The sequence below is a fragment of the Notamacropus eugenii genome, chromosome 7, assembly GCF_028372415.1.
Source record: "Notamacropus eugenii isolate mMacEug1 chromosome 7, mMacEug1.pri_v2, whole genome shotgun sequence".
Classification (NCBI taxonomy): domain Eukaryota; kingdom Metazoa; phylum Chordata; class Mammalia; order Diprotodontia; family Macropodidae; genus Notamacropus; species Notamacropus eugenii.
Genome location: NC_092878.1, coordinates 101,505,037 through 101,528,393, shown reverse-complemented (window position 1 = coordinate 101,528,393; position 23,357 = coordinate 101,505,037). Strand labels below are relative to the sequence as shown.

The 23,357-nt window shown below is 39.3% G+C and overlaps 1 protein-coding gene across 9 annotated transcripts in view; it reads right to left on the bottom strand.

Annotated features, from left to right (window-relative positions):
* WWC2 (WW and C2 domain containing 2) overlaps window positions 1-23,357 on the bottom strand; it is a 257,956-nt gene that overhangs the window by 168,432 nt on the left and 66,167 nt on the right. The window contains exon 2 of one of the 9 annotated variants that reach the window (XM_072625439.1): window positions 5,690-5,759. The exons of 6 other annotated variants lie outside the window; for them this stretch is intronic. In XM_072625439.1, coding sequence (XP_072481540.1) covers window positions 5,690-5,733 — 44 coding nt within the window. In that variant the 5' untranslated portion in view covers window positions 5,734-5,759. Of the gene's footprint in view, window positions 1-5,689; window positions 13,545-23,357 lie in introns of those variants that run through there. 2 more of the 9 variants (XM_072625443.1, XM_072625440.1) reach the window with 2 other exon arrangements.

Below are 23,357 nucleotides of genomic sequence, written 5' to 3'. Positions count from 1 at the left end.
TAGATAGACGGATAGACAGATGTGCTTACATACAATGATGGCTAAAAGTGTAAAAAGGAAATCAGTAGTGAATTCTCTTTTGAGAATCAGAAGAAATCTCTTCCAATACCTGCTCAATTGCCTGCCAAACTTGGTAAGCACTGGCTCATGAGAGAAGCAGCCATCACAATAAAAAGTAAAGTCACTCAAGTAGTTAGTTCTTCCTTCAGAAACATATGCCTTCCATTTGGAAATTATGTACCATTTATTCTGTATGATAAATTGACGGATAGATAGATAGATAGATAGATAGATAGATAGATAGATAGACAGACAGATAGATAGATAGATATGGGAGGGATTGTTTTTTATCTTTGTCTCCTCAGTACTTGGTACTAATGCTAGTCATTAGTAAATAAACATTTATTAAGCAGCTACTATGTACCAGACATTGCTAAGATCTGAGGATACAAAGAAAGGCACCCTGCCCAGAAGGAGCTCACAATCTAATGGGGGAGGGAAAAAGGAAACACATGTATGAACGAGCTATGGACAGGATAAACGGGAAATACTTAATGGAGGGAAGGCACAAAATAAGTACACAGTAAATGCTTTTTCATCAACTATATTTTCTCATAAATTGATCTGTCCATATCAAAGAATGTAATATTAAACCCAAGAAAAAGAAAAGGAAATCTAAGTAACTAAGGAAGCCTTTCCTCTCACTGTACAATCATTCATCCACTCCCTTAACAAAGAATCAGTTAAAAAAATTCTAGATTTAATTCCCATCATTCAACTGTGAAAGAAAAGGCACAAAAGCTCTCAAATGTATAAGTACAAAGCTTAGACAAACATATGGCAGATATACTACCAGCCTTCAAGAGCACAACTGCCATATTACTAGGTGAACATCTTAAGTAGAGGGAACAACAGGGGTCAGAGTGGCGATGGGAAAGCAAACGAACAGGTCAGTGAATACAGAATTCGGAGACGTTGGGACTACAAAAGAATAAGGTTCTAGATTTAAAAGTGGACTGAGCCTCAGAAGTTATCGAATCCAAGTCCCTTTTCTAAAAATAAAGAAAACCATGCCTGAGGCAGCTAAACTATTTGTGAAAGTTTACACTGGTGCAGCACACACTGCGTTGGACCCAGAGTCAGGAAAATGTCTTTGAGTTCAAATCTGGCCTCAGATACTTCCAGTTGTGTGACCCTGGGCAAGTCATTTAACCCTGCTTACCTTAGTTTCCTCATCTGTAAAATGAACTGGAGAAGGAAATGACAAACCAATGCAGTACCTTTACCAAGAAAGCCCAAACGGAGTCAGGAAGAGTTGAGTCAGACATGACTGAAAATCAACTGAACAACAACCAAAGTACAAATCTAATCACCTCACACGTCCCTATTCAATCAACGCCAGGGGCTTCCTATAACCTCTAGAATAAAATATAAACCTTTCGCTTTTGATGGTAAAGCCCTACATAACCTGGTCCCATTCTCTATTTCTAACCTAATTATACATTACTGCCCTTCCCACACTTTTTAGTCAAACTGGCCTTCATACATGGCACTCCATCTCCCATCTCCACGTCTAAATGGATGTCTTCCATGCCTGGCCTGAAATAGAGAGGAGACTTAAAAAAGGAAGACCAATTAGAAAGCTATTTTAATAGTCTAGGCAAGAGATGATGAAGCCCTGAATGAAGGTGGAGGTTCTGTGAGAACAGGAAGAGGTTAGATGTTGTAGAAACAACTGGTTGGTTAAAAGAGGGAGGAAAGAAAAGGAAAAAGTCATACTCAGAAGAGACTCTTGGATCTCAACTTTTTTTATTTTGGTTCCAGAAAACAGCAGACACTATGGTTCCAGGATGCTGGCTCTGTCTAAAACTAAAGGCTGCTTCTGAATGATCTATGAAGGTGAGAGCTAACCCTGTTTTATACTCAGGAAGACAAAGGGAGCTGGAGTCTTTTGACAAATGCACCAAATGAAGATGAACAGACTCCTCTGAATGCACCAATATCAGTAAGCTAGAAGAGGACACACACAAGGAGGACTGGCAAACTTCCTTTGCTATAAACGCCCCTTCGGGGGCAGCACACAGACATTTATCCTAGCTGTTTCTGTGTTCCCTACAGCTCCCTCGGAGGAAGAAGTTTAGTTTAAATAGGTAATTCTTTAGAGAATTAGAAGAACATTTTTACATTTTTCAACTCAATGAGCCAATTCAACAAATGCTCCTTAAGCATCAAGTATATGCAGAACACTTTGCTGGGCTCTAGGGACTATACAAAAATAAATAGGACTTTGCCTCTTTCCTCATAAAATTCATTACCTAGGAGAGGGAATGAACAACAGTCAGACAAATAATTAGAATACAAAAGAGAGCCAACCTCTCATACCTTATACCACAGAAAAGCTCCAAAGGGATACAAAGCAACCATAAAAAGTCACTTTTCTTTCTTTCTTTTTTTGGTAGAAGAGGACAAAATGCACCTTTCAAAACTATATCAAGGAGGAAAATTCTCCACTATGCAAAAAGAATTTCTTTAAAAAAGGGCTGTGTGAGACAGAGCTGAAGTGGTCCAATAGGCTAGACTCAAACTGGAAAGGCTTGGGAGGAGAAGTTGGAAGATTAAGCAACGTGGACCTTGGGAGGTTTTTGCATAGGGTAGTGGTGTCTCAGTGATGCCCATTAAGATTAATGAGGTTGTGTTCTGCAGCCTGGATTGGAGAATGGAGACCACCACGGCAAAGGGAAAAAGGACTCTTACCATATGTTTTTAAACTGAGCTCCATGGAAAGTGGGTAAAGTCACTAAATAGGGTCTTCCTCATTGGGACGAATCCTGACAGGTCAGACAGACTTGTGTTCTTCAAGGCATCTTTTTCCCATTCAACAGCTAAGTACTCTCTCCTCAAACCTTCACAATCTGGCCTCTACTGGCCTCTACTACAAGACTGAATCTGCTCTCTCCAGTCACCAATCATCTCCTCCTATTCACCAAGTTGTAACAGCCTTTTTTGAGTTCTTCATCTTTCTAGACCTATCAATTCCTTTGACACTGGTGACCACCATCTCTTCCTAGACATTCTCTCCCCTTTGGACTTTCATGACTATTCTCCCTGAATTCTCCTTTATGTATCACCACTTCTCGGTCTCCTCTATTGCTTCAACATTCAGATCGCCCTCTCTAACTATGGATAATCCCCAAGGCTGTCTTAGAATCTCATACATAGTCTCCTCTCTCTACAAGTTTTTTCATTGATTTAATCAACTCCCAAGTTTTTTATTATCACTCTATCTATCCAACCCTGGCCCCTCTCTGACATTCAATCCCAACTTTCCAACTGCCTACTGGACATTTCAAACTGGATGCCTGACAGCCTTATCAAACTCAACGTGTCTAAACCAGAGCTTGTTATTACTAACTTCCAGTCTTCTCTTTTTCTACGAAAAGCACCCCCATTCTTCCAGTCTTTGAGGTTACTAACCTTATCATTAGCCTTAATTCCTTCCTCTTCCACTCCACATATCTAGCTACCAAATCTTGCATTTCTTAGATCTGACCCTTTCTCTCTAGTCACACATCTATCACGTTAGTTTGGGACCTAAATGTTTCCTGACTAGATTATTGCAACGTTCTCCTAATTAGTCTTCCTGTAACAAGTCTCTCCCCGCTTCAGCTCTTCTTCCCAACTGCTGCCCAAATTACTGACTTTAAGCACATATCTGACCATGTCATTCCCCTGCAAAATAACACTCGAGAATATTCCTATTTATTACCTGCAGAGTAAAAAACAAACTCCTGCTTAAGTTTAAATATAAAACTTAAAGTCCCTCACTCTGCAATCCAGCCAAACTGACTACTCTATCCCTTACCCTTCCCATCTCTCATTCCCATGCCTTTGCATTGACTGTGCCCCATGCTAGGCAAGCACTGATTACTGAACCCCATTTTAGAGAATCTCTCTCTTCCTTCAAGATGCAGTTCAAGCACCATCTTCTACAGAAAACCTTTTCTGATGCCCTCAATCTCAAACCCACTTGTATTTAAGTACTTTGGATTTATTTCTACTTAGTCTAAACATGTTTTCATATACCCTTGATGTCTCCCCCATGAGAATTTAATGAAAGCTTGGAGATTAACTTTTCTGTGGGTTTCTTGACTTACCTTTCTGCTCCCTCTGATCTCAGTTGCTAGGCACCATATATCATCAGGTACCTAACTTGTCTCAAAGATACATCTCCCCTAACTGTCCCTGCTCACTTCAAGTTGAGCTACCTATCTTAACATTCCAAGTTGCATTCACAGAGCCCTAATGGAGGCAGTAACAACCCACCACCTTAGTCCTTGAATATTTAAGCAAACATCCACCATCAAACACCAAAAAAAGCAACAGTTTTCTTTTAATTTTAGTAAATAATACTGATAGCTAACATTTATACAGAATGACTATGCGTCAATTTCTGTCTCATTTAATCTTCATGACAACCCAGAGAGTTGACTGCTATTATCATCCCTATTTTACAGATGAGGAAACTGAGGAAGTTAAATCACCTGCCCAGGGTCACCTAGCTAGTAAAAGTCTGAGGTTGAACTTGAACTTAGGTTCTCTTGACAACTGACACAGAGCTCTATCTACTGTACCTACCTGCTGAAACAATTTTTTGTCTGGAATTTTATTTTTGCAGCAACAGGGTGCAAACAAGTGAGGTAGGTCACTCTTACCAAAATGATAAAAGATCATTTTGGCTGGAAAAGAAGCAGCACAGAACCTACATGCATTATTCTATCATGTCACCCATATGGTCTCCTTATGAAAGAAATCAAAAATCTCAGGTGGAGATGAAATACTGTTAGGAAATGAAAACGGAGGTTAAAGGAAACAAACACTAGATGTTACTAGGTCCACAAAGACTGAATATGGGTCTTCTGATTTCTTGGACTCCAGGGCAACAACCCTTTGTTCCACAGTTACTGGACAAAGTAGAGTTTCATCACTCCCAGCCCTTGATTTTGAGGAAAGGGACAAAATGGAAACTGCTCGCCCACAGCGCCAGGGCCAAGTATTACAGTTTCAGGTATACGTGTTCCATAAATATTAAATGGCAAAGAAAGAAAACCTGGCTGCATCAAAAAGATCATCTCATCCCTATGAGGCGCTACTGCAAGCAAACTAAAGGAATGAAAGACAAATGTGGCTGTTTCAAAACTAAATGCATTGTGGCTGAAGAGGCCAGTGAGTGATAGGGAATACAGAGAAAGTCAGGCCAGTAAGAAAGCAAAGGAAATACGAGTCAGGCAGATGCCACACAGGAGTACAGATCAGAACATTTCCTCTTCCTCCCAAACCTCACAGAAGTGATCCCATGACCCCCACACCTCCCATCACTGCTCTCAGACGACACCACAGACCCAGGCATTCAAGTTCTTCATGACCCTGTAGATACTCCTTACACACATGTCATAAAACAACATTAAAAGAAATCCCCAAGTTGGGCTTTCAAGGAATATTGAGGGTATAAAATTCCACAAAGCTGAGAAATGTTTCTAGGTGGCCTGAAGAATGTAGCCATCATATTCAAAATCCATTCATAACCCAAGATTAGCTGCATTATAATATATTAACTTGAGATTTGCCATAAAGAAAGTACTTTATGAGTCATAAAACACTGCATAACTGTGAGTTATTATTTCATACATACTTTTCGGGTGCTACTTTTCCTGTAATCTCTCTCTTGTTTTCCATTTACAGAGCACTAGATCATATGAGGCCTAAAAATTAAACACACGGAATGTTAAGAATGTCTGATAACTATACCAAGTTCAGAGATCATACCCCAGGCATAAAAATATGTATGACCTTTGAGCTTTAGGCAAGAAATTCAAATACAATGTAATGTAGATTAAACAAAGGTGTGCTGCCTGGCTCTTGTTTGGGGTAAGCTAAATCTAGTTATTCATTGTTACCAAAAATAAGGGCACCCTTTTCCCTCCCCTTAACATACTTATGAATGAAGGGTGCAAGGCATGGCTTTGGATGACAATCATTAAAAATCAGTATGGAAAACATTTCTTCCAACCCTGTCTTCCATTAACATGGATGTAAACAGAATGACACTTGTTTCAGGCCACATCTTTTTTCTTTGATTATCTAATTACTTATCTAATTATCTAATTTATCACTTCAAAAGAAGTTTCAACATCTTTACAGCGGTGACCACTTTTACTTTATTGTTTTAAAAATTGTATTTTATACCTTTAGTTTATCTTAATAGTACATTAAGAAATATAAAGTTCTTGTGATGGGACCATGTTTTATAGTTGACAATAGTCTTAGAATTCTGCCGCCTCCTATTTAGCTATAAGAGCTTGCTTTTGGAAAAGTTGCTTCTACCTCACAGGCCTCAGTTTTTCCACCCTGAAAATAAGGAGGCTGAACATTTCTCCTCTAAAATACTATGATTTTCTGAGGTCCTATAAAATTGAAAAGGTGACCTAAATGACTTTACACATACATACATACATACATACACACACACACACATATCATTTGATGCTCTCAATAATCCAGTGTATTCACAGATCTCTCTTTACATAATCTTGTATTTCAAAAAAGTGCATGGACTGAATTTTAAAAATGTTTTATTGATGCTTGATGCTTTGGGACTACATTGTAATAACACACATATTTTCCCAGTGGTTTACAGACTAATCCCAAGGAGGCCCTATCTTCATCTCTGACTGAGCTTCAATTGACAATCATTCTTAATAGTTTAGCTTTAAATTCCCTATGGCTCAAAGGAAGTGTGCGGTCAACAGAACAGGAAATATAAGAATTCTTTTGTATTTTTAATAGTCCCCATCCCTATTTCCCATCTGTAAAACGAGGTTGGATTAGATATTCAAGGGCATTTTTATTTTAGAATTTTAAGATAAAAATTTGGGTTTTAGGTAAATCAGAGCAATATTCTCTTTATTGAATATGAGATGAGGTATGCAGAAGAATTCCTGGTCCAGCAAATGGACCTAAATTACAAATTTAGTACAAATTTGCAACCTAAATTAACTAGACCATATTACAGAGTGGGACAGTGGGACTGAGTATCTTTGGAGTCAGAGAATCTAGATTTAAATCCTGCTACTTGGGTGACCTTGGACAGATCATTTAAACTCTCTAACCCTTAGTTTCTTCATCTGTAAAATTAGGGATGACCTAAATGGCCTCTAACGTCCCTTTCAACCCCAGATCTGTGACCTTCTAAGTCTCTTTTTCACAATCAGCATGATGGCTTTATGTGAAATTATTTTGACCATATCAAGTAAATGTAAACGTGACATTACACAGGCGAGCTAACTACTGAGGGCAGAGGGTCAGAGACCACATCACACTAGAACAAAAACAAAACACACCCAAATCAAATTGGAGGACCTAATTCAAATTTCAGCTCTTCCCCTTATGAGGAAGCTACTTAACCTCACTGGATCTCAATTTTCTCATCTGAAAAATGAGGAGGGTCAAAAAGGATTGCTTCCCACTCTAAACCCTAGAACCCTAAGTAGCTCAATAAAGACTTGCAAAAGAATCTATTAACTTCTCTTCCTGTCTCCTAAGGTTTTACATTCCCAGCTCAAGAGTTCCCATCCCCCACTATGGTGACCTTCAAGTATTCACAGGTTTAAGGATATAGCGGTGATTAATGTGGCTGCAATCTGCCCTGGCCAATGGAATTCATCCACTTAAAAACTGCAGTCTGGAACAGACCATCTTTGCCAGTCTCTCCAGATCCTATTGTTTCTGTGCAAAGAGCATGTAAGGGGAGGAAATGCCGAATTTAAAGGTAAGGAAAATTTTTGTTAAAAAAAAAAATACTTTATTTCAACCACTAACTAGTTTCCTCTACAAAGTTAGGTTGAGGATTTAAAAAAAACTTTTATTTTATTTAAAAAAAACCCACTCAACCCTCTCATTTAAATAGAGCTGTGAAAACACAGTTTACTAAATGAATACTCAAAATATCACAATATAAGGATAATATTCTGTTCACCTAAGTACATTTTTATGTAATTTTATTTAACATTAATGCAGTAAAGAATTTCTTTTAGGATATAATAAAGATATAAGAAATGTTTACCAGGAAGACAGCTTTTAGAGTAGTCATTTGGAATTAAATAAAATCATACACACTTTTTTAAAAGTCCTCTTTGTGGTGTCTTGTTCAAAAATATTTCATTGTAGCATATTCAAAAGTACCAGTACATAATTTTTAAAAATTTAAATGCTATTCTAGACAATTGTTCAGGTTCCTGTATTACCTAACCTCAGTTTTCCTTATCTGCAGAATGGGAGGATACTTGCACTGATCACTTTATAGAAATGTGAGCTATATGGTTTCTACATTCTTTCCTTTAAACAGTGATTTTATGAGCCCCAAATGGGCCTCACTCCCTTTTGCAATGAGTCTAATGGTATGAGAAGTATGTAGCATTCATATAACAGGAAATATCTAAAAGCATTCTGCTGAGATTTCCTTCCCCCACACCCCCTTCCACACCCATTCCTTAAAACTGCCTTCAAAGGGTCTTCTGTGTTCTTTAAAAATTAAACATTAGTTACTAATGGAAATATTGCACTTACTTCTTAGTTTGTTTATTAGACACTTTCATTCACCCTGAGGTTTTATTTAGGCTGGTTTAAATAACTTCTTAATCTCAGCACCTGATCCTCGTTGCCCAAGGATTTTAATGTCTTGTAGGTCAAGTATGCTTTTTTTTTTTAGAAGGAAAAGAAATAAAGTTACTCACCTCTCTGTCCACTCTCCACATACCAATGATGGCGCAAGAGTTCTTTCTTAGTTAACAGTATGTGACATGAGTGTTACTTTGGCACTCAGAGTCACAAGAGGTCATATTTCTCTCTCTCTCTCTCTGTCTGTCTCTGTGTCTGTCCATCTCTGTCTGTCTGTCTGTCTCTCTCTCTCTTTCTTTCTCTTTCTAACAATGTAATACAAACTTGTAAACTCACCTTGCCCAAACATGGGTGAATCAAAGAAAATAAAATCTATGATATAAAGAGAATTCATAAGACAAACTTCACCCTCTTCTAGCTAAAGAAGTAATGCACAATGGGCACCCCATTAGAGGTGATCTATATGCCCATCTGATTTGCTTAAATGTTTTTGTGTCTTTTTAAAATAAGGGATGGTTTTACTGGGGTTACTGGGAAAGGTCGGGGATTTTTATAAAAAATAGCAAGCATTAATAAAACATTTAAAACATACAAAGGGATGCCTATCTTGGTATGTCATAGACAAAAGTATTCTTTTGTGTTGCCACATCTGGAGATGTAAACACATTTTTCAGGGGGAAAAGAAAGCTCTAAGAATGTCGTTATGATAAAGGCTGAATGCCTATTAGGAGCATCTTGGTAAAAATGCTAGGATGTAGAAGACAGGGCTATCACCTATGATTTTGCATTAAAAAGATAGTCTGAAAATGATGGCATCAGGAGGCCTAAAACTTTAGGGTCCCCTCCAATTCTAAAATTCCTAGTCTAAGATTCTTGGCAAGAAGGCAGCATGTATTGTCGGAACATAGCCAGGTCAGCGTTTGTCTGGTCTTTCAGCACCCCCTTTACACATTTAGCCTGGAGGAGGGCAACAGCGCTAGAGGCAAAGGAGACCTGGGTCTCAAGTCCAGTTCCAACATTTGATAGCTTTGTAACTCTGGGCAATTTCCACATCTGTTTATATAAGGAAAATTCTTTGTACAACCTAAAGCACTGTATAAATATGAATTATTATTAAGCTGTTTCAAGGCCACAGGCAGGAGAAAGAAGATTGTTCCACTCAAGAGAAATTGATCTGAAAGGCTGGAGCCCTTCAGGAGCCCACGAGAACAGTGTTCTCACCAGTTTTTTGCATCATGAACCCCTTCAGCAACCTGGTAAAGCCTATGAACCCCTTCTCAGAAGCATTCTAAATGAATAAGATTAATATAAGATGACAAATAGAAACCAATTATGTTGAAATATAAATGTATTTTTTTTCCCCATTGAAGTTCATGAACCCTATGATTCATGATCTGGGGTGGGGTAAGGTGGGAAGGTCCATGGATCCCAAATTACAAACCCTGTGTTGCTAGCTGTTCAGTTATTTCAATCATCTCTGACTCTTCATGGCCCCATTTGAGATTTTCTTGGCAAAGATATTGGAGTGATTTGCCATTTCCTTCCCCAGTTCATTTGACAGGTAAGGAAACTGAGGCAAACAGGGTTAGGCGATTTGCCCACAGTCACACAGCTAATAAGTGTTTGAGGCTGAATTTGAACTCAGGTCTTTGTGACAACAGGCCCAGAGCTCTATCCACTGTGCCACCTTATTGCCCCTACACTAGAGTAAATCTGCCTTGAGCATGCCACGAGTCAGAACCAAACCCCCCAAGGCTACAATGGTTTCCTGCAACCACAAGGCTTTATTTCAGAGGCTATATCCAGTCTTAGAAATTTTCAGAATTTTATGGCAAGGAATAGACAGAAATCCTCATCATCTCAATTTCTTCATCATTTTAATTTGGATTATCATCCTCTTGTTCATGTTTCCTTCTCTTCCACTTACCATTGCCCTTCTCCCCAAACGTACCATATCAAGTCATCCTAGGGGCACCAAATGCTCTATTATATACTTAAATTAAGTCCTAAGAACTTCAAAACTGAAAACCAAAATCCTACTAACTAAAATTTGGGGTAATATGTGAATCACTTCCATAGACCCTATGTCTCAATCCAATCAGATGATCTCTAAGGTATCTTCTAGCTCAAAATCCGATGAGTCTGTGATTTTATTTATTGATGACCCAAAGAAATTATTCTATTCCTTCTGTAAGGGCAAGACTGAATTCTAGCTCTATTTTCTCTTTAATCTCCAATACTTTAAAAGTATGATTTTGTCAAAATAGGTCAAAATCCTAATTAAATAGTCAGTTTGTAATTTGCCTAAATTGTCCAAGAAAATACCAATTTTCACTTCATCCAAAATTACTATGACTCAGAAAATTAAATCCGGTAAGCCATCTCTCCCAAACTTTCCACCTTATTTCATGATTCAATTCCACATATAATTAAGTTACAAAATTTAAAACCATCCAATTCCTAACGGAGAAATCAGTTCTGGTATCTTGACCTAGAAAATGTCCACTAACTTCACATAAAAAAAAAAGAAAACACCTGAATTTAACTAAAGTATTACCAGGTATCTTCTCCAAAGAATAACTCAATCAAGACACAGGGCACTTTCATATAGGATGGCAATGACATGTAATGTCTTCTGTAACACAAAACAATTATTCCAAATAAAGTATAGTGAAGGCGATGTAAATTTTCCTTTTGGAAATGAAGTAAATATTCCCAATTCTGTTTATCCATGAAATACTGGCAATTTAACTGTTGCAATTTCTATTCACTTCCTATTATTTTCTCTTTGGCATTCTCTTTCTTCACTGCATCCTCTCTCAAGAGGAAATAGGTTAAAACTAGATTTACTGGAAAAAATTGGTAAGAATTTCTTTACCTGGGCTATATAATCATTTTGTATTAAATCAAGAAAAATATACTGAACTTTTTCCCTCAAAAATTCACTTATGTGTATATACACAAAAATTTTTATATATGCACATATATATGTGTGTGTGTGTACATACACTACCCTGCTACCAAACAAGAAAGCAGGATTTGCTCCGTTCTGAAAGGCAACAATTTTCCTTGGTTTCCTTCACTTAGGTCAGAAATGAAAAGGTTTACACCAACGCTAGTTCCACAACTTGAGGAATAGGCATCACAGGCAGAAAAGAGATGAGTTAATAAGGGACAGATAAGGTACAGGTGGAGAAGAGGATGCTAACAGCGCTCAAGCAGTGACAGATAGCATACGGTGATAATGGGGGATAATGCTGGGCAAAATAGGGAACAGATGGAAGGCAGACAAAGTGTATGCAGCAGATAACACTGATGGTGACTCAGGGAAATGGGAGCAGATGCGCTCAACTTAAAGCTGATTCAGGTTGTGAAAAGAGCCTGAGATCTGAAGGTTGGGTCAAGCCTTGAAGCCACAAATGGCCTCAAGTCCGCAGGTTCCCCACCCTTGGTCTGGGTCCTAAATCTCATTATGCTGATATTTACTGAGTTATAGGACTTCAGAAGTCCATTTTACTTCTCTGGAATTCAGTTCCCTCACATGTAAAACAAGGGACCAAGACTAGGTAATCTCTGTATCCCTTGTAGTTCTCTGTCCTATAATCCTAAACCAACAGACTTTTATCAAGTCCCTGCTATGTGCAGGACACTCTGCTGGAGACACAGAGGATAGACTAGGTTAGATGAGGCACAGTAACTGCCTTCAGGGAGAAAACAAGCTACTGAGCAACATAGCACAGATCCAAATAGCTGCATAACAAATCGTGCATAATAAAGGCATGAGAGAGGTACAAACGAAATGCTTTGAAATCCAGGGGAATGGGGAAGGGACAAGAAGTCAATGTCACCTTCTTGGGAACAGAGAAAGGTCAATATGGAGATATCATGTAAATCGGACTCTAAAGGACATTCAATATGTAAGGGAAAAGAGGAAAACATTCCAGTCAGGAGAAACAAACCTAGTTTAAGAAACAGTGGTCTATAGGATAAATGGGGCAGCTAGGTGGTACAGTGGAAAAAGAACCAGGCCCAGAGTCAGAAAGACCTGAGTTCAAATCCAGCCTCAGATGCTTACTAGCTGTGTAACCCTGGACAAGTCACTTAACCTTGTTTGCTTCAGTTTCCTCATCTGTAAAATGAGCTGGGGAGGCGGAGCCAAGATGGCAGAGTAAAAGCAACGACTCACCTAAGCTCCTGGACAAACTCCTCCGGATATCTCTGAAAGGAGAATCTAACCAGACTTTGGAGGTCTAGAATCCAGTGGGTGACAGACTTTGACAGATTCGGAGCCCAGGTTGGACTGGAAGGTCCACGGGAAGGATCTGTTCCGCGGGGGTAAGCCCCCAGCGCACAGTGCAGCGCGGTCAGCGCAGCAGGGCGGAAGGGACCTGAGAAGCCCGAGAGTGGCGGGCGAAACCAGCGGAGCAGGAGACAAGCCAAACCGAGCCGGTGAGAGCCGCTGAGCGCCAGATATCAGCGCAGCAGCCCTTGAAACCTTCAGCCTGAAGACTAAACTTCGGTAAGTCACCTACTTGAACTTCCTGGAGCCAGGATGGCGGAGTGATCAGTAAATGCTCTCTCCTCCCCCCTGATGACCGTGAAAAAACCATAAAATACTTCCCCAGATAAATCCTGGATCAGCGGGAACAGCAGAAGGGGGCAAATAGTCTCATAACACCAGAGGCTAGAAAAATAGCAAAGGGGGATTCTTCCTACTGTGGCGGAGGCGATCTGGAAGGACAGACGACCCAGGGCAGAGAAAATTCGCACTGAGACCCAGGCAAGCCTCAGCACCGGGAGATGAGCCCCAGGAGGGGCGGGAACACGCATTAGCTTCTAGGCATGCCCCAGCCCTCCAGGGGAAAAGGGAAGACAATAGGGAAGCTGGGATCACCATCCCCTGACCTTGCCTTTGCCTCAGGTCAGCTGAGGAGATCTCCTGAGACCAGACCACCCCTCCCACACACCTAACAAGCTAACTCCAGGGTTGATCTGGGAAACAAAAAACAAAAGCCTGCTTTTAGCCTAGACACACATCAGCTCAACTTAAAGATCTGTACCTTCTGACTGAAAGAACCAGAAGCTACAACACTCAGCCAACATCATGAATCGGAAAAAGCAGACGAAAAGTGAAAAAACCATAGAATCTTTCTATGGGGATAAGGACCAAAACACAAACACCAAAGAGGTCAGAGCTGAGACTGTACTTCCATCTGAACCTCAGAAGGGACTATGAATTTCTCGCAAGCACAACTAGATTACCTGGAACATCTGAAGAAGGAAATAAAAGAAAAACTGGCCAATGATTTTAAAATTACAAAAAAAGGAGTAGAAAGACGCACATACACATAGCTCTGAACCCACAACCCATAGAACAACTACAAAGAAGTAACTCACGGCGAATTCTGCACCCAGAGGCCACAGAACCTTGGAGCGAGGGAGATTTCTGTTCCGGAGAGACCTGCAAACCTCTCGCAGGGGGTCCGCGCTGAGGACTGGGCACCGGGACTGGGAGCTGAGTACAGCCCTGCCGTGGCCGCGGCACCGAGAGGAACAGATCTGAGCGGGCTTCAGGGACGGGATCTCCAGCGGCCGCACAAGTACCTCCACCCACAGGTGACGGGGGTCGGTGAGAGAGTCCCTTTGGCGGGTCGAGGGGGGAGTGGGGTGCCCCCATGGCTCGGGCACCCTCGGGAGACAGAAGCTGAAGGGCAGCGGCAGACCAGGGCTCTCCAAGCAGGCAGGAGCCTGGATCCATTGTTGAAGGTCTGTGCATAAACTCCCTGAGGGAACTGAGCCTGAGAGGCAGCCCTGCCCTCACCTGAGCATCTCACACTGAATAGCAGCCCTGCCCCCGCCAAAAGCCCTGAGGCTGGAAGCAGCATTTGAATCTCAGACCACAAACACGGGCTGGGAGGATCAGGAGGTGAGGTGGGTGTGAGGAAAATATTCAGAGGTCAAGTCACTGGCTGGGAAAATGCCCAGAAAAGGGAAAAGAAATAAGACTATAGAAGGTTACTTTCTTGGTGAACAGGCATTTCCTCCCTTCCTTTCTGATGAGGAAGAACAATGCTTACCATCAGGCAAAGACACAGAAATCAAGGCTTCTGTGTCCCAGCCCACCCAATGGGCTCAGGCCATGGAAGAGCTCAAAAAGGATTTTGAAAATCAAGTTAGAGAGGTGGAGGAAAAGCTGGGAAGAGAAATGAGAGACATGAAGTCAAAGCATGAACAGCAAATCAGCTCCCTGCTAAAGGAGACCCAAAAAAATGTTGAAGAAAATAACACCTTGAAAACTAGCCTAACTCAATTGGCAAAAGAGGTTCAAAAAGCCAATGAGGAGAAGAATGCTTTCAAAAGCAGAATTAGCCAAATGGAAAAGGAGATTCAAAAGCTCACTGAAGAAAATAGTTCTTTCAAAATTAGAATGGCACAGATGGAGGCTAAGGACTTTATGAGAAAGCAAGAAATCACAGAACAAAGCCAGAGGAATGGAAAAATGGAAGATAATGTGAAATATCTCATTGGAAAAACAACTGACCTTGAAAATAGATCCAGGAGAGACAATTTAAAAATTATGGGACTACCTGAAAACCATGATCAAAAGAAGAGCCTAGACATCATCTTTCATGAAATTATCAAGGAAAACTGCCCTGAGATTCTAGAACCAGAGGGCAAAATAAATATTCAAGGAATCCACAGAACACCGCATGAAAGAGATCCAAAAAGAGAAACTCCTAGGAACATTGTGGCCAAATTCCAGAACTCCCAGGTGAAAGAGAAAATATTGCAAGCAGCTAGAAAGAAACAATTCAAGTATTGTGGAAATACAATCAGGATAACACAAGATCTAGCAGCTTCTACATTAAAGGATCGAAGGGCATGGAATAGGATATTCCAGAAGTCAAAAGAACTAGGACTAAAACCAAGAATCACCTACCCAGCAAAACTGAGTATAATACTTCAGGGGAAAAATTGGTCTTTCAATGAAATAGAGGATTTTCAAGCATTCTTGATGAAAAGACCAGAGCTGAAAAGAAAATTTGACTTCCAAACACAAGAATGAAGAGAACCATGAAAAGGTGAACAGCAAAGAGAAGTCATAAGGGACTTACTAAAGTTGAACTGTTTACATTCCTACATGGAAAGACAATATTTGTAACTCTTGAAACATTTCAGTATCTGGGTACTGGGTGGGATTACACACACACACACATGCACACACGCACACACACATAGAGACAGAGTGCACAGAGTGAATTGAAGAGGATGGGATCATATCTTAAAAAAAAATGAAATCAAGCAGTGAGAGAGAAAGATATTGGGAGGAGAAAGGGAGAATTGAATGGGGCAAATTATCTCTCATAAAAGAGGCAAGCAAAAGACTCATTAGTGGAGGGATAAAGAGGGGAGGTGAGAGAAAAACATGAAGTCTACTCTCATCACATTCCACTAAAGGAAAGAATAAAATGCCTACTCATTTTGGTATGAAAACCTATCTTACAATACAAGAAAGTGGAGGATAAGGGGATAAGCAGAGTGGGGGGGGATGATAGAAGGGAGGGCATGGGGAGGAGAGTGCAATTTGAGGTCAACACTCATGGGGAGGGATAGGATCAAAAGAGAATAGAAGTAATGGGGGACAGGATAGGATGGAGGGAAATATAGTTAGTCCTATACAACACAACTATTATGGAAGTCATTTGCAAAACTACACAGATTTGGCCTATATTGAATTGCTTGCCTTCCAAAGGGAAGGAGTGGAGAGGGAGGGAGCTAAAGAAGTTGGAACTCAAAGTGTTAGGATCAACTGTAATGTTCTTACCACTAGGAAATAAGAAATACAGGTAAAGGGGTATAGAAAGCTATCTGGCCCTACAGGACAAAAGAGAAGACAGAGACAAGGGCAGAGAGGGATGATAGAAGAGAGAGCAGATTGGTCATAGGGGCAATTAGAATGCTTGGCGTTTGGGGGGGGAGGGGAGAAAAGGGGAGAAAATTTGTAACCCAAAATTTTGTGAAAATGAATGTTAAAAGCTAAATAAAAAAAAAATGGAAAAAAAAATAAAAAAAAAAATAAAAAAAAAAGCATAAGAAAAAAAAAATTACAAAAAAAGAATTCACTGATGAGAACATCACTCTGAAAAGGAAAATTGAACAAATGGAAAAGGAAGTTCAAAAATTAACTGGAGAGAATAATTCCCTAAAAGGAAGAGTTAATCAAATGGAAAAGGAAACCCAAAACCTAATTGGGAAAATTGATCAGATGGAAAAGGAAACACAAAACCTAACTGGGAAAATTGGTCGAATGGAAAAAGAAGTACAAAAATTAAATGGAGAAAATAGCTCCTTAAAGGGAAAAATTGGTCAGATGGAAAAGGAGATGCAAAAGCTAACTGAAGAAAACAATACGATGAAGATTAGAATTGGGCAAGTAGAAACTAATGACTCAATGAGGCAACAAGAATCAGTCAAACAAAATCTAAAGAATGAAAAGATAGAAAAAAATGTAAAATATTTAATTGGAAAAACAACTGACCTGGAAAATAGATCCAGGAGAGAAAATTTAAGAATTATTGGCCTGCCAGAAACCCATGATGAAGAAAATAGTCTGGACAATATCTTCCAGGAAATCATCAAGGAAAACTGCCCAGAAGTACTAGACTCAGAGGGCAAAATAGTCATCGAAAGAATCCACGGTTCCCCTCCCGAAAGGGATCCCAAACTCAAAACCCCAAGAAATATCGTTGCCAAATTCCAGAGCTATCAAGTGAAGGAGAAAATACTACAAGCAGCCAGAAAGAATAAATTCAAATATCAAGGACTCACAGTCAGGATCACACAGGACCTTGCAGCTTCTACATTAAAAGATCGAAAGAATTGGAACCCAATATTCCGTAAGGCAAAGGAGTTGGGACTTCAACCAAGGATCAACTACCCAGCAAAGTTCAGCATAACATTTCAGGCAAGGAGAAAGTCATTCAACGAAATAAGGGATTTCCAGAGCTTCCTGACCAAAACACCAGAACTCAATAGACAATTTGATCTTCAAATGCAGGTCTCCAGAGAATCATAAAAAGGTAAACAGAGGGGAAAAAACAAAAACAAAAACTTGCTACTCAATTAGGGCAAACTGTTTACCTCCCTATAAGGGAAGATGATACCTGTTAATCTTGAGAACTGTGCAGCTATTATGATAAAAGGGATATATGTAGAGGGAATGGGCATAAAGTAAATAATGTCATGTCAAAAATATGATTTAAGTATGAGAAGGGATTGTAATAGGAGGTGTGAAAAGGGGGAAGCAGAAAATGGCAAATTATATCACAGGAAGAAGTACAAAACCATAGTAGAGGGAAGGAGGGGAGGGAGAAGCGCATTGCTTGAGAGGTACTCTCATCTGATTTGTTCAAAGGAGGGAACAATAATCTTAAGTAGATAATCCTAACTAGCTCTATAGGTAGTAGGAGGGGAAGGGGAAAGAAAGGGGAGGGTGGCTAAAAGGGAGGAAAGAAGCAATAAGAGTAAAGGGGAGTAAAAGGGAGGGGGGCTAAAAGAAGGAGGGGAAGGCTGCAGGAGGAGGGGGAGAAAAGTGAATACTATTGAGGAGGGGAAGGGAGACGAGAGAGCTAAAAGCACAAATGGTGGGAAAGAGGTTGGAGGGAAATACACAGATTGTAATCATAACTGTGAATGTGAATGGAATGAACTCTCCCATAAAACGGAGACGGATAGCAGAATGGATTAAAAGCCATAATCCAACAATATGTTGCTTACAAGAAACACATTTGAAATGGGGGGATACACATAGGATAAAGGTCAAAGGATGGAGCAGAATATATTGTGCTTCAGCTCATGTAAGAAAGGCAGGAGTAGCAATCCTAATCTCAGACAAAGCGAAAGCAGAAACAGATCTAATCAAAAGGGATAAGGATGGAAACTATATCCTGCTAAAAGGCACCATAGACAATGAAGCAATATCATTACTAAACATGTATGCTCCAAGTGGTATAGCATCCAAATTCTTAGAGGAGAGGTTGGGGGAGTTGAAGGAAGAAATTGATAGCAAAACTATACTAGTGGGGGACTTCAACCTCCCCCTCTCTGAACTCGATAAATCCAACCTCAAAATAAACAAGAAAGAGGTTAAGGAGGTAAATAAAACTCTGGATAAGGTAGATATGATAGATCTTTGGAGAAAATTAAATGGGAATAGAAAGGAATATACCTTTTTCTCAGCGGTACATGGAACATTTACAAAAATTGACCATGTACTAGGACATAAAAATCTCACAATCCAGTGCAGAAAGGTAGAGATAATCAATGCATCCTTTTCAGATCATAATGCATTAAAAATTACATGTAATAAAAGGCCATGGAAAGAGAAACCAAAAACCAATTGGAAACTAAATAATCTAATTCTAAAGAAGGGTTGGGTTAAAGAAGAAATCATAGAAACAATCAACAATTTCATTCAAGAGAATGACAATAGTGAGACAACATACCAAAACTTATGGGATACTGCAAAAACAGTTATTAGGGGAAGTTTTATATCTTTGAATGCTTACATAAATAAAATAGAGAAAGAGGAGATCAATGACTTAGGCTTGCAGTTGAAAAAGCTAGAAAAAGAACAAATTGAAAATCCCCAAGTAAATACCAAATTAGAAATACTGAAAACCAAAGGAGAGATTAATAAAATTGAAATTAAGAAAACTATTGAATTAATAAATAAAACCAATAGTTGGTTTTATGAAAAAACTAATAAAATTGATAAACCTTTGGTCAATCTGATTAAAAAAAAGAAAGAAGAAAATCAAATTACTAATATTAAAAATGAAAGGGGTGAACTCACCTCCAATGAGGAGGAAATTAAAACAATAATTAGAAACTACTTTGCCCAACTTTATGCCCACAAATTCAATAATCTAAACGAGATGGATGAATATTTTAAAAAATACAAATTGCCCAGATTAACAGAAGAGGAAGTTGAATACTTAAACAACCCCATCTCAGAAAAAGAAATTGAACAAGCCATCAATGAACTCCCTAGGAAAAAATCTCCAGGGCCAGATGGATTCACAAGTGAATTCTATCAAACATTTAAAGAACAGTTAATTCCAATACTACATAGACTATTTTTGAAAATTGGGGAAGAAGGAGTCCTCCCAAATTCTTTCTATGATACAAATATGGTTTTGATACCCAGACCAGGAAGAGACAAAACAGAGAAAGAAAATTATAGACCAATTTCCCTAATGAATATAGATGCAAAAATTTTAAATAAGATTTTAGCAAAACGAATACAGCATCTTATCACGAGATTAATACATTATGATCAGGTAGGATTCATACCAGGACTACAGGGCTGGTTCAATATCAGGAAAACTATTAGCATTATCGATCACATCAACAACAAAGCTAACAAAAACCACATGATTATCTCAATAGATGCAGAAAAAGCTTTTGACAAAATACAACACCCATTCCTACTAAAAACACTGGAGAACATAGGAATAAAGGGAACTTTCCATAAAATAATAAGCAGTATCTATCTAAAACCTTCAGCAAGCATTATATGCAATGGAGATAAGCTAGATGCATTCCCAATAAGATCAGGGGTGAAACAAGGTTGTCCATTATCACCACTATTATTCAATATGGTACTAGAAATGTTAGCTGTAGCAATTAGACAAGATAAAGATATTCAAGGAATAAGAATAGCCAAAGAAGAAACTAAGTTATCACTCTTTGCAGATGATATGATGATTTACCTAGAGAATCCCAGAGATTCAAGTAAAAAATTACTTCAATTGTAAAATGAGCTGGAGGAGGAAATGGCAAACCACTCCAGAAAACTCCAGACAGGGTCATGAAGAGTCAGACATGACTAAAATAACTGTACAACAACACTGGACATGAGAGGAAAGGGAACTTTCCAGTGTTTCAAAGTCAAGGCACCTTTATTCAAATTAACTGCAGGAATCTGATCAAACTGTAAAGAAATATGAAAATTTGTAACAGGTCAGAGTCAGTCATACTACTGAGGATGAGGAGGAGCACTGAAATGAGAAGGATAAGGAAAAAAAGTTGCTACCCCAAGGTAACCAAGTGCTTAGATTCTATAGGGGAACATATGTAAGCAGGGGTGTGTTGACAAATGTTTAAGAACTGGCTCTCTGAAATGACACATTTTCAAGTTTAATCAAGCAACCAATCAAAACAGATTAAGCACCTACTATGTGCCAAACAGGCCCTGTGCTAAGTGCTAGGAATACCCAAAAAAAGAAAAAGGTAACAGCCTCAGCTCCCTCAAGGAGCCTATAGACTAATGATCATTATTATAACATCCACTATTAACATTTACTCCACCACTTTCATTAGTCTACACAATCAACAAAACAAAAAATTGAACTCAGATTCCCTGAGGTGTAAAACGCTCATGATGAAATCTGAACAACTGGCTCATTTGAACTTGGGTCTTCCTGATTCTAGGATTAGCAATCTATCTCCTGCCCCGTCTACCTGCCTCTAAAAAATGCTCTGCACATCTTTAAGTGATATTAATAACCGCTAGTGATGGGTCAGCCAGTTGACATGGTGGATAAAGCGTCAGCCCTGGAGTCAGAAGGACCTAAGTTCAAATCCAGACTCAGATACTTACTAGCTGTGCCCTGGGCAAGTCCCTTAACCCCAACTGCCTCAAAAAAAAAAAAACAGAAAAAAATTTTAATTAATAAATGCTAGCAGGTTATTTTATTATAATCATTATTATATTACCAAGGTTATTAAATATAAATCCCCTTAACACACTGTTATATATGCAAACTAGGCTGGTTATTGTTCTCCTTGCACTTCTCATCTCGTATCCCTTTCCTATATATGGCATTTCTTGATTCCTTCCCCCCTGCTTCACAAATAGCCAGCAATACCCCATACCTGACATTTCTTTTTGTTTACTTTGGATATATATATTTTGCATTTACTTTGTACAGATATTGTTTATTCAGACACAATTAAGTTTATTGAGGGCAGACACTTCCTCAAAAGACAAGTCTTTGTAACCGCCAGTACCTAAACAGTACCTAACACATAGTAGGTATTCAATAAATGGCTACTGATTTAATTATTTAATTTAGAATTAAACAAATATTCTTTGCATCTTCATAGCTAATGCTGATTTTTCACTTCTGTAGTCTCTGAAGAATCCAAATGCTTATGTGAATTACAGCAGCTCATGATTGTAATTTTAAAACCTCATCATAAAAACATGTTTTAAATTTGCGATAGCTGCTATTTATGGAGAGATGACTGCTAAATGTTCATGTAAGCCACCATTTTGGCAGTTGAAAACTAGCATAACAGTGAGAAAAAATGGGAATAGAGTACTTGGCTGGTTATGACCTTCTTAAGCTATTCTAAAGTGCTTATAGAAATTTACTATTTCAAATTTAATCAAATTAAAAATACAATCCTTATTCCATGACCACATCTTTAAGATTGAACACATTTTAAGGGGAGATTATCTTTACCTAAGGGTTAAGTGTTTTACAAAAACCATTATAAGTCTGAAAAATATTTTAAAACTTGTTTTAAATGATTTTTATTTGTACTGCCACTACTCAGCTAAGCCTTACTGACTAATCAATAGCTATAAGTGAGCCCCAGGAGTACTGTACCACCACAACCAACACTAATGCTATCACTAGTAACAATACATTTTTGTATGGCTTTGTGGTTTGTATTTATAAGGTTTTCTTCACAATATCGCAGGGAGGTATGTACCACACTTATCATCTTCTACAATGATCATTCTTACTCAGCATAACCAATGAGTTGTCAAGTGTTGACTATTCTACCTCTGCAACATATTTTGCATCTGTCTATTCACTGCCTTGTTTCCATTCAAAAGGCCATAATACCACCTTGGAGCTGAGATTATAATCTCCTCTTGCCTGAAGTATGCAATAAACTCCTAACTAGTCTCACTCTCAAGTCCCTCCTCACTCCAATCCACCCTCCACACTGCTGCCAGATGATGTTCTCTGTGCCAAAGGACACCCACTATTATCACTTCTGGCTTAAAAAAACTAATGGGGGGCGTAGCCAAGACAGCAGAGTAGAAAAATGTACCTACTTTACCTCTCCTCCCACAGCCCATAAAATACCTGTAAAAAATGACCCTAAACAAACTCTAGGGCAGCAGAAGTCACAACACAACAAAATGAAAGATTTCCAGCCTAAGACAGCCTGGAAGGCCAACAGGAAAGGTCTTTCCCACCAAGCTCAGAGCAGAGCACAGCCCAGCCTTGGTCATGCAGCACAGCAGGGGCAAGATGGGAGTAGGCAGAGCTTGGAATCCTGGGCAGCTGTTGTGGTTCTCAGATTCCTCAACTCACAAACACCAAAGGCAGCTTCAAAGGTCAGTGAGAAACTTTTCACTTGGGTGAGTAGGGAATGTAGTCTGGCCCCAGTGGTCCCAGGCAGGCAGCTACCTCTGCAGTACAGTGTCCATTTTAGGAGCCCTCAGCCTAAAGACCCTGGGGGAATCACGAAGCTGATCTGGATCTCAGCACTGAGTAGGGGCAGGGCGTGAGGAGTAGCGCTGGTTGGTATGATGGAGTTGTTAGAGGCTCTGGACAGGGAATTCTACTCACAGAACCAGGGCAGAAAAACTTGTGGTT